Source organism: Ochotona curzoniae, unplaced genomic scaffold (genome assembly GCF_017591425.1).
Source record: "Ochotona curzoniae isolate NIBS_2020 unplaced genomic scaffold, NIBS_Ocur_1.0 scaffold_3835, whole genome shotgun sequence".
Lineage (NCBI taxonomy): Eukaryota > Metazoa > Chordata > Mammalia > Lagomorpha > Ochotonidae > Ochotona > Ochotona curzoniae.
The window spans coordinates 4,116,949-4,129,548 of record NW_024467114.1 but is presented as its reverse complement, the minus strand read 5'-3'; the positions used below and the strand labels follow the sequence as shown (position 1 = coordinate 4,129,548).

The 12,600-nt window shown below is 39.5% G+C and overlaps 1 protein-coding gene across 1 annotated transcript in view; it reads left to right on the top strand.

Annotated features, from left to right (window-relative positions):
- Positions 1 to 112: 112 nt before the first annotated feature.
- Positions 113 to 12,600, top strand: part of SEMA3A (semaphorin 3A) — a 179,270-nt gene continuing 166,782 nt past the window's right edge. The window contains exon 1 of the mRNA XM_040964932.1: positions 113 to 357. Coding sequence (XP_040820866.1) covers positions 132 to 357 — 226 coding nt within the window. The 5' untranslated portion in view covers positions 113 to 131. The remainder of the gene's footprint in view (positions 358 to 12,600) is intronic.

The following is a 12,600-nucleotide window of genomic DNA, read 5'->3' as shown; positions in this document are numbered from 1 at the left end:
GGCTTTTTTTTTTTTCTTTCTTTTTTCCTTTTTTTTTTTTTTTTTTTGAGGGTTTGAAGTTTCTGCGCTCAGTGACTGCTACTGTAGAAGAGGAGCGGTTGCCCGGAGGTCTTGATTGTCCATATTTATGAATGAAACTGACCTCGATCACCTGTTACCTCCAGTTTGCAGATTGTTTGAACTTCTGCGACCGCACAGTCCAGGAAGGAAAGCCGAAGCAGCACCGGAGCCAGGGCGGCTGCAGCATGGGCTGGTGCACAGGGCTGCTCGGTCTTTTCTGGGGAGTGTTACTTACTGCGAGAGCCAACTATCAAAATGGGAAGAACAATGTGCCAAGGCTGAAATTATCCTACAAAGGTAAATTGCTCCTTTTCATTTATTTTACTGGCTTTGTAATGCTGCTCCCCATCCCACCCCACCCCTGTGCGCGTCCAGGCGGGCGCGCGCGCGCACACACACACACACACACACACACACACTCCATTCCTTGAACTCCCCCGGCCCAAGCCATTCAACCTTTAGGCTGGAAACCCTACGTGCTTCTGCGTCTCTTTCTGAGAAGATTTAAACACTTCTTTGAGGAGCAAGTCTCCTGTGTGATTTGACAATTTAAATGCAAACAAAGAACATTTAAGCACATTTTCAGAAAAGAGAAGCACTATAAACCCGGGACTGGTTGATCCCTTTATCTCATATTCCTATCCGGTGTTCTGTTGATGCTCTCACTTGGCTTACTTACAATGTTTTTCTTTTGAGAACATGATGATACAAACAGCATCTCTTTATAGCCACGTTCGCCTCACCTAGACGTGGTGCTCTGATGAATTGGGTTTTCTCCCTTTCAGACACTAAATGGTTAATCAGCATCATGAATATTCAGTTCGTTCAAATCTGACAATCAGATGCTTAACACAAGCGTGGATTCTGGTTTGCCAAGAGAATATAAACTGGAGAGAACAGACTAGTTTTTCCACAGTGTGTGATGATTGTACAAAAGACTGTGTCTTCTGGTGGTTGGTGTAAGGCGAGTCTTTGAAATACAATGTTATTTAATCCCATATGTACTTCAGTGGGAGAGGCAGGGACCTTACACACTGCTTGCATAGCCACTTGGGTCAACTTCTCTTTTAAAACGTGAACATTTTAAAAAGAAAAAAAAGCAGCTTAATCACATGATAATTTGGTGACAGTATCATCTATCTGCTTATTTTCTAACAGAATTTTTGAGAAAATGTTTCTTATATGTTTGGGCGGATTTTACAGACATGTAAAGTTATGATGATTCCAAATGATGTGTCTAACTTTTGGTGAAAGAGAAACATTTATGGAACTCAGGCGATGTTTAAAATGGAGCTGAAGGTTAAGCTGCTGTAACTCGTGGAGTTTTACGTTTCTTCTGTTTCTGGCGTGTCTGGAGTGGGAGGGGCAGTCAAAGCTTCAGTGATGCTCCATTTTGAGCCTGGGAAGTCAAAGGGAGCTTCGGATTGCATCCATGGAGATGGCTGGCTGGCGTGCTTTGCTCTTTGGCCAGAAAGTCCTTTAATTCTCACACGTTGGAGAGCATCCTTTTAGGCTGTTCTGGTGCAAATAAGGTTTTCATGGAGGAAGAGGGGCTCACAGCTCTCATGTGTGTTTCTTGGGCTTCATACTCAGCTAACATAGATGAAATTGGAAATATATGTATGTATATATATATGGATAACATCTCAGTTATCAATTACGGTAAGATTTTCAATTACAATGAAACTTACAGCCTAAGCTTTGAAAATACATACATGTGCTATATATTTAATTAACTTTGTAATGCGTTTTTCTTGAGTAACCATCTTTAACTTACACTATTGTGTGTACTGTTACGGCACTGCAGTCTTCAGCTTTTGCTTTCTATTTCCACTCCTTGAGGAAGTGTCATTAAGTAACTCTGATGGTGCACTTTATCCAACTTTAGTTCCTGATGAGTAAGTTTTACGCAACTTTAACTCTGAAAGATGCCATTGGCTGCCAAGGTATAATTATAGATGAACAAGTTAGAAGTAGTGAAATACATCTCAAACATTAACATTGGGGATGTTTGATTGCTAGAAAAAAAACTTGCAGAACGAAGTAAACATTGAAAACATTGAAAACGATGCCTCTTTATTTGGCAAGAATTTTAGTGCCTTGGGAATGAATGAGTGTCCATTTTAAAGGATCTATTTGTCATTTCAGAATGGTAAAAATCATATAAAGATAGCACATAATTAAAATATCTATGGTGTACACCCACTTTACAAGTGAGCTGTAAACATGAGCAAGGTACGTCTGATATTGTGTAAGCTTTTAAAAAAAATGAATGGTATTCATTTGGATTATTCTGCTTTAAATAAGTTTTTAAAAAGCTTCCAGCTACTAAGCAATGCTGCTGATACACTAGCACTGGGCAGTTTGTTAGACCAAATTGAGATATGGACATCAGCGGGAGCCGGAGGAATTGTCCAGATCGTTTTTCTTCTGTCCTTTCCTTGGGCTGTCATTACCTTTCTGTCTGCACTTGCACCGTGTGTTCCAAAGTGAATGCCTGGTGGCCAAGTGTCAGTACTTTGTCTTTAAACTGTACTAGAGATTTTTTTAAAGCTACTTATTTTTTCTCCTTAATTAGATGTCAAACACAGTTAAAACATGCACTGCACTGCCCTTAAGAATATTCCAGCTCGATTCATGAAGAGTTAAGTCCCTGCCAGCCTTCATTTCCCATGGTCACTTGTTTTCAAAGATCTACAGTTAACCCCCTCTGCTCTCAGGTTGCCAAGATGAAGTTTCAGGAAGTCACTGTGCTGACTCTCTGCTTGTCATCTTGCCTGGGAGGAGGTGAAAGAGATTGGATGTGTTCAGTGAGAAAGGGAAAGGCCTGCAAACAAGTAGACAGCCTTTGTGGCAGAGGCTCACTCATCTCTCGCAAGGAGCTCTGGACTTTCTAGGAACAGGGAATTGAACAGACCATCTGGAGAAGTGATAATATTAGACAAATACGTATGCTGGTTTTTCCTCTGAACCAATCTGATTTAGAGTCCTTGTGGGGGAAGACGATGTGAGAGCTCTGTAAATCTGAGCAGTCACACAGAGGCCTCGTGGGGAGGTGTCCACCCGAGCTGTGGCTGCCTCCCCTGGCTGCACGCAATCGTTCCTTGGACAATTAGTGCGAAGTCCCACTGCAGGCTCAATGCTTCCTTGGACAATTAGTGCCGAGCCGGTGATTTCCTTCAACCAAAGTACTCAGGTCTTAGATCTGTCTCCTGAAATACCAGACAGGCATATAATGTTCCGTGTGGGACGTGTGCTACAGTGAGGTCTTCAGAAAAATCTGCGTGAATCACGGGGAAAAACAGGTTTTGGATTTTCAACAAATGACAAATGTTCCATCATCCAGTGTTGGAGGCTTTTCCAGGACAATCTGTGCTTCAGTATTCAGGGAAACGCAGCGTGCGTGCGTGCCTGTATGTGCTGGTGATGCTGTGAGTCCAGGGGTTAAAGCAGTGATCTTAACCTCCCCTGTGGAGGCAGGACTTAGCAAATAGCACTCAGGATCAAGCTGGGTGAGATTATCATTTAAATCAGCTGTGCTTATGCATGTGACACAAGATGACTTTCTTTAATGAAACATTTTGAAGCAAACTTTATAAAATTTGTTTCTTTGTCTCTAAGTAAAAAATTTTAATCTCTTCAAAATTTCATTAATATGTATAGTTACTTATTAAACCTGTCAACTTCAGTAATTTTATCAAAGCAGCATTTGCATATAAATGTGTATTCACGCAGTCATACACACATATGAATGCATATATATGTATATATATACGTATTTGAATATATATGTGAGTGATGGGACTTCATGTCGATCTTTATGAATAAGAAAAGTGATATTGACAGTCAATATGCTATAACCTATAATTGAAGTTTTCATGGGCTGAAAATGGCATTTACACCTTCTGCTTGGTGTTTGATCACTCAGTGATGTGGCTCTGTAAGTCTCGGGGGGACTTTCATGGATATTTCAAGTACTCACACACACACTTGCATAGCGCCACAAAGTTCTGTATTGCTTGCAAAGTCTGAGCTAAAATCAGCACTACCAAGTTGGCACCAGATTTTTAACTGGCTCACTCTTAACCTTTTCCTATCATATGCCCTTAACTTTATAATCATATTTTGATTCTAAAATCTAGATTTTAAGCTCAAGTTTTATTCATGTATTCAACAAGTATGTCTTGGCAAAAAAAAAAAAAAAAAGAGCAACAAGCATAAAATAAAACACTGAGTCACTCAGTCACACATCTTGTGAACACTGGTCAGAGCAGAGGAGGATGAGTGAAGCTCTCCGGTTTGTGGCTTTTGCACTCAGCGCAAGCAGATTGGGTTTTGAAATAATCATTTGTGCAGTGTAGACTTTGGAAGTGTGAGAAATCCCAAGACTACAAAAACATTCCATGCAAACCTGTAACTCAGTGAGTTTCAATCATGACGTTCAGTCACTGTTAGATTTCAGTAAATCGGAATGCTGAGGAGCTCATTTTTCTAGTTTCAACTCTTTCTGTTGTTTTTCCTTTTTCATGTGAGTTCCAAGACTCCGCTCTCATCAGTGATATTAAATCCTTAGACACTGAACCAAGAAGGAGAGGCAGGTGTCTATATCTCGTTTCGCTTTTACTTGAATTATTGATTCAAAGATATCAATTAATGGTCATTAACAATGCATGTTAAACTGCTGGCCATAGAAGATATTGCATGTATTGTGCATCAGATTTTGCATCATGTTTTCAAAAATGTGCTATAAGAAACTTGCATTTTAAAGTTACCATGAACTTGAAGGTGTCTGCAGAAAATTGTGTTGTTTAACTGCTTATCTCCAAATTTTCTCTTTTAAGCTCTCATGACACATTACAGCTCCAAAATTCAACAGTAAAGCAAGGACTATCCTAAATAAATGTATTCTTTTTCTAAAATTTTCTATGGTAACAAGCATGAAAATAAATTTGAATTAATCATTGCAAGAAAACGTTCATTTACAACATCATGGTATTACGTCATAGTGAATTGTACATTACTCCAATGAGCCATTGCTCTTGCCAAACTTTATGAGAATAAATTGCTGACCAAATGATCCACTACTACAAAGGTGTAAATAAAATCTCCTAAAAACGTGATGGTATTGAGCTAAGTATAGTGCATGGAATTAAACTTATTTGTAACAGGCCACCAATGATAACCATAAATTAGAACAAGTGTGGGTCTCAGGGTGACTTTTGCCCCCGTAAGTATCCTAAGGCACTATTTAAAGAAATTACCATGATTTGCAGTTCTATGCTTCCACTAATAGGTGGCACTAGCAACTTGTGACAGCACATTCCTTGGTTTGCAGAGGGGCAGGCTGCTAGAATAAATACATTCAGAATAATGTGTAGGGCCCAAACCTAAAGAAACTAACCAAGGACTCATGAGCCGTAACATGCTCCCCAACAGAACATTAGGTAAGAAAGAGTTTGTGGGCCCGGCACAGTAGCCTAGTGGCTAAAGTCCTTGCCTTATACCCACTGGAATCCCATATGGGCACTGATTCGTGTCACTTCCCACCCAGCTCTCTGCTTGTGGCCTGGGAAAGCAGTTGAGTACAGCCCAAAGCCTTGGAACCCTGTACTCATGTGGGAGTCCCAGAGGAAGCTTCTGACTCCTGGCTTCAGATTGGATCAGCAGTGACCATTGTGGCCACGTGGGGAGTGGAACATTGGGCAGAAGACCTTCTTCTCTGTCTCTCTTTCTCTCTGTATATTTGTCTTTCACATAAAAAAAAGCTAAAATCTTAAAAAAAAAAAAAAAAGGGAGTTTGCTGGAGATTTTGATGTACACATGTGTTCATGTTGACTCTGAAAAAGGAAATGGAGATAAATAAAAGGCTATTGAGTATATTTTTACTTACATAAGACTTTATATATGAAGTTGACCTATAGAATATGAAACAAATAGTGAATGAAATAATCAGAGTGGCTGTGGAAGGATAGTGTCATATGTATTTACACTAATATAAGGAGAGTTTGGAAAGATTATGGAAAATACATGTTCCTGAAAATCCACACATAATTAAATTTTCTTCATCGTAATGAGCATCTTTCATTCCGTTGTCCATGAGTCTTGAGAATCTTGTATTATAGATATGTGTATAAAATCCATATGTATATAAAATCTATGTAACTTAGCTTTTAGATACTAAATTATAAAGTATGCTTATCCAGGATGAAGTAGTTTACCAATGGCAATTAGTGACATAATCTGTAACTGGTGATTAAAATTTGCACCAGTAGCTAGTTAGAGAGATCAAATAATATTTACAAAGTTATGTTTGATAGATTTCTAGAAGAATGAGTCCTTTTAATTTGTAGGTTGTTTAAAATTGTTAGTGTAATTAAACATATGAAAGAATCAATACATTCTATCTGACACAAATAAGTCTCAGTGTCTCCAGTCACTATCCCCTTCCTTGCCAAGACATAAACACTGGTATAAACAAGGACTTCACATACTATTTCTACACAGTAACAAAGCTGGACTCTGTCAAACCCAGGATAAGAAAATATACAATTTATACTTGCATTGGGGAATGAAGATAAGCAAAAATAAAATTCTGTTGATAAATATGAAGAATGATTTGGTCTTAGTATTTTCCGTTAGCTTAGGATAAAGCTCAAAGGGACCACAAGCTTAGGGGTTCTTGTCATCTTATGAATGAATGAAAAAAAAATACAAAACCCCTCTGCATTTCTAAGCTTCCTGTGTTTGGAAAGATGTGGCATGGGAAGCAGTGTTGACCAAGCCTTACAGTAGCTTGGTGTGTTGTCACAATCCTCCACATTCTTCAGATCAAGAAACATCATCTGCTCAGACTATCACCGGCAACCCAAATGAGGTTGAGTCATACTGACGACAACAAATAACTTGTTTTGTCTGTGAAACTACTGCTGTGACTCATTGTCGCTACACCAGATTGGAGGGTTCTCATGGACAGATATCTAAGCATTATTTTTATCTTTATATTCTCAATGGCTAAGCACGCTCCTGTGCCAGATGGATTTTTTTTTTTTTGCTTTATTTGACACATTTTGTGTTGCAAATCCAAAATATACCTGTTAAAGAAACAAAATTCATTGTAGCTAAAAAATAAATCCACATTGATAACAAATTCACATTCATAATAAAGTATTTGTAAGGAAGGTGCACATGTTATTATTCTGGAGAAAGTGACATGGTGCTCAGTTTTGGGGCAGGCATTTAGAACACACAGGACGTGGCCGGGGCATCACTCCCACAGCACCTCTTGGGAACTATTTCATTTCTCTACACAACACCCTGATTTTGTTACTCCCTTTCTGTGTGCAGTACAGGCAGGAATGGTAAGGAGATGGTGATAAAACAAAGTAGTGACTGTACTATAGAAAAACGCCTCATCCCCGAGCTCATCACGCAGGAATGTTTGTATAGAGCACTTCAGGCATAAAGAATGAAGTTGAAAATACAACCATTGAACAATTGAAGCAGACAGCCAGCATCCGCACTGTTCCAGGACCCTAGTTTTGCTCTCCAACTCCTTGCGAAGGTTGAAAACTTCAGGGTCTCCCCTGTTTCTCTCCCACAGAGCAGGCACGCTAGATGCTCCTGGGCCTTCATCCTTGGACCCACAGGGACCCTCTTCCCTTTACCCTGAGCTCCACCTCTCGCAACACCCCCCAACATGATCCTAAGTCCTCATTCCAAGCACCCATTTGCTCAGCAGAGGAAACCACCTCAGGAAACTTTGCCAAAATATAAAGATTCCAGCTGTTGTGACAGGGTCGGGTGGTGTGGTGCAAGACTGATGTCCTTAGTCTACCTACAGGTCTGTAGATCAATATTAGGGCAATAAGTGAGCTTGCACTGTATGATGAAAACTTCTTTTAAAAATGTTCTTGCAGTAAGGTAGAGATATCAAGAATGACAGTAAGACAACTAGCTACAGAATAGTTAGATAAAAATCACAGCCTTAAGTGCTAAAAAAAAATTTGAGGAATATATTCAGGAAAAACTAGAACAAACTTGTTGATACATGAGACCAAGTTCAAGGTATCCAAATACATGTGAGTTTTTATAATATGGATCTTAAATTCAAAGATTTCATCTCAGGAAAATAAATTTGCCCCATCATCATCATCCTTTAAGAATTAAATAAATGACATTTTCATCAGTTCCACAAATTCAAGTTAGTTACCAAAAAAAAGTTACCTTCATTAATAAATATTTACTGTTTAAAAATTGTTTTTTTATTTGGAAGAGAGAGTAAATGCTTCCATCTTTGGCTCATTCCCCAGGTGCCCAGCCTCTGGCCTGGGCTGGGATAAGGCTGAGGGCTGTAACACTGTGGAGGTCTTCCATGGGAGAGGCAGCAGCCATCCCTGCTGCCTGCCGAGTCTGAATCGGCAGAACGCTGTAGTTAGGAGCCAGCGCCAGGACTGGACTCCAGCCATCCCGCTATGGCACATGATATTTGAATCACCAGGCTGAATGCCTGACCCTGTTGAGTATGTCCTACTTGCATTCACCAAACCTCCTAAGTCATCTATGTTTTTTATTCATTTTTGAATGAATAGTATCTTGGACAATTGGACTGAATGTTGTAAAGGAAGGGTTTTTAACATGCAACACAAGGAAGATGGATAGAGTGCTTTGGCTTCATCTGTCGTTTGTTTGGAATTGGTCTAGAAGAGATGTGACCCAAACTTCTTTCCAATTGGAGGGGCAAAGCAAAATGAGTTGGCTATTCAATGTAGAAAACATTGTTATGAATGTTCCTTCAGATTATAAAATGTATACTGATTTAGAATGTTCATTTCTTCTTGTTCTCCTAATTATTTCTCATTAGGAGTTTGATCATTCAGGATGTTACTATAGCTCACAAAAGCAATTTCATAACACACAGGGCAGTTTATAATACATTTCACAAAGTTGCAGGCTCATGATGTGATACAAATTGGCACTGTGGTCCTATGAGTATAACTCTTGACTCTTATAGAATTGTGCACAGATGAAAAACACATAAAATCGCTGTGCTAATGTTTAGTACATATATGTTTGTGTCTATTTATCATAGAAAAATGTACAGAGTAGCAAACTATCATTTTCCCAAAGCAGAATACATTTAGTTGAAAATTATAGGAAGCAAGATATGAACGATTTAGAGTGTATGGTTGGGATGAAGGTCATGGTGAAGGACCCAAAGTGGTTCAGGATGGGTTGTGATTGTCCAATGTGTTTGACCTTCCCAGACCACCTGGTAGTATAGAGCGCTCCGATCTGGCTTCGTACTTGCCACTTCTGGCCCAGAAAGTTACCACACAGTCTTCTCAACATCTTGGTTTTAGGCCAGACATCACACTTCATACCTTGTTTGTACAAGTACCCATAATGTTTCCACTTCCAACTTCTTTTACCTCCTGGTGCAAGGTGTGATCATGACCTGGATCCCATTAGTGCGCTAGCTTTCTGTACTTCCAGGTTTGGAATAATGTATCATTATGTATTATAATACCATACATTATATATATTTTATATATATATATATATATATATAAAACTGCACAACCCCTTTTATTTTTCCTGGATATAAAACCCACGATGTATAAATAAATATCATTTAAGTCTTTCTTTTGAAAGAAAATGTCACTGATTCTCCCTTGGGTTTATGGGAAAATTTTACAAATCTCAGTTTGGGAGGAGTTTAGGAATCTTTCAGTTTTAGCAGATCATTCCATAGCAGAACAAACAAAATAGCAGCACCTTAATCAGATGCTCTTGCCACTTCAATTTTCCCTAAATTTACCCACTTTGATTTCCTCTGGGTAAATTTCAATGTCGTTTAGATGATACCTCTTGAGCCTAGCACTTGGTTGAGTCTTCCCCCATCTGTCTTCAGGTTAAATCAGCCCTCTAACTTCACATAACTTTTGCAACAGATAGCTATAATCAGTGTCTCTTCCTTCTGTCCTTGCTGAGCACAACACTTTGTGAAATTCAGATATAATGATGCCTTTCTCTTATGTAGCATTCCTGTTAACTCAGGCTCAAGCTGTTTAGCAAGATTTAAAGAAATGATTTCCCTCTAGGAGTCTAACAGTAGAGAGCAGGCACTCTTGGAAGGGCTGACCAGCATTCATCCATGAGATAACTAGCTGCATTAGATCACAGTCATGAGAACGAGACACAGTGAAAACCAAGAATAAGTTAGTTGGAGTAAGTAACTGATTCTTGGTAGAAGGCCCTAGAGAGTGGGGCAACGATGAGATTTAGATTTATGCTACTGAAAATACAAACAAATGATTGGCAGCTGGAAAGTGAGCATTCTTCACCCTGCAGCCCCCACCATGCCCGGAAGCAGTAGTCCCTTTTCTGCAGATTGTCTTGTTGGATTCATTTTCACGTCAGTACGTCCGCACACACTCTGACATATATATTGGTAGTGTCCTCCAGCATAAGCTCCCACAGGAATGCCTTTTTGGTCAAGGCCTTTGGAGAGACAGAGATATAAAACACAGTATGACAACTCGTCTGAAAAGAGTGAACAGGCCGAGAGACAGGAAAACCACGACTGTCAGCCTGTTCACACTGCCGCTGTTCTGGATCCACCTGATGAATTCCCAATCTGGTGCCCAACAGACCATTAGGTACAGCTCGAATGAAGCAGTTTATGAAATAAATAAGGAGGTGGCTGGTACATCAGGCCAGATGAGAGGACTGACAAGTGAAGGTAACACTTAACATTACTCAGCTCGTCAGTACACAAGTGAGGTTTCCCTTGCAGACTTTTAGCACAGAGAGATCTGCTTGCTGTTACACAGCTCCTCATCCAAACAACTACTTAGAAAGATTTCTGACAGCACAAATAGATTTGATGTTATTTGTAACGTCAGGTGGTTTTAAAGATTTGTGAAAGGAATTATTAAAATATTTGGTTAGAAGCAAAGTCCTTTAAGAATACAGGAACGGTTGACATATGAATAAAAAACCTAGACATTTCAATCAGGGGTTACAGGACTTAGACTTGAGCAAACTTATACAGATGATGAAACTTGATGAAGTTTGTGAGTGACAGGCCCAAAACAATGATCTAGAAATCTAGAAATCTGGGTTTGCCCTCATTTATTCAGTTGCCTGTTTGTTCTTTTCTTTCTTCCTTCCTTCCTTCCTTCCTTCCTTCCTTCCTTCCTTCCTTCGTTCCCTTCCTTCCTTCCTTCCTTCCTTCCTTCCTTCCTTCCTTCCTTCCTTCCTTCCTTCCTTCCTTCCTTCCTTCCCTCCCTCCTTCCCTCCCTCCCTCCTTCCTCCCTTCATTTCTTTTGTTACTTTCGTCACTGATTTGAGACAGAGCTCCCATCTAGTGGGTCACCCCCTACATGCCTACCAGTACTGGGAACTCAGTACAGTCTCTGACGTAGGTGACAAGGAGGCGATCACCTGCTATTTAAGCAGGAAAGGAATCAGGACTGCACCTGTGACCTGAGTCTAGCAGCCCTGATAGGAAGTGTGTGTCCCACACTTCTCAGTTACTGTGCCAAATGCCTTCCCCCCTGCGTTACTGGGTCATCATCTGAGAACATGAAGCAAGATTCTGAAACAGATCCAAACAGACCTGACTTAAAGACTTGTTTTATTGGAATATGAAATCTTCATATATGGCCTGTAGCTCACCCTTGTTTGCGTAAGGCAGCATATTGTTATGTGTCCAGAAAAACATAATCCACATCTGATAACAGGAGATACTTATGATTTAGTATAAAAGTAAAGTTTTAAAATCCAACAATCAATGTAATTTAAAAAGCAGATCTCCACCTAAATATATTCTATGTCATATATTCAGTTCTCCAGATTCCCTTATATTCATGTCAGAGAACATGTTTAAACTTTTAGCCACAGGTAATATGTGATATCTCATTTTATGCTTATTTGTTTTAATATAAAGAACATATTCAATGCAATTTATACATAAAATTCAAAGAATAAAACAGTCATGCTTCCATGTTTCTTTAGTTGTTTGGATTTTCTTTCTTTCATTTATCCTAATTTTTGAGGAAATGTATTTTTAATTTGCATTATATTTAAAAGCTTAATGTTCCATTGAATAAAGAGTTCAAAATAGAAAGACCATAGTTCAGCAGAAGTATGGGCAAGGAAGTTCAAGTTTTTAAGATTTGTTTTATCTATTGAGGAGGAAAGAAGAGAGACTAAGATTTTTCATCACTGGTTCACTCACCCAAATGGTCCAGATTAGGCCAGGCTGAAGCCAGCAGCCTGAAATTTCATCTGAATTTCCTACTTGGGTCACAGACGTCCAGGCACGCAGACCATCCTCTTCCTTTGTTCTATGCCTAGGCCCATTCTCAGGGAACTGGATTGGAGGTGGAGCTCTTAGGACTCAAACCAGTGCTCCAACATGGGATGCCAAACGTGGAGGCTTAACCCGCTGCACCACGCTGTTTGCCCCACATTTAGAATTTTTCTTTAATCAGGAATCTCTTTCACATTGTTCTTGAACAAAATGTCACTATTTTG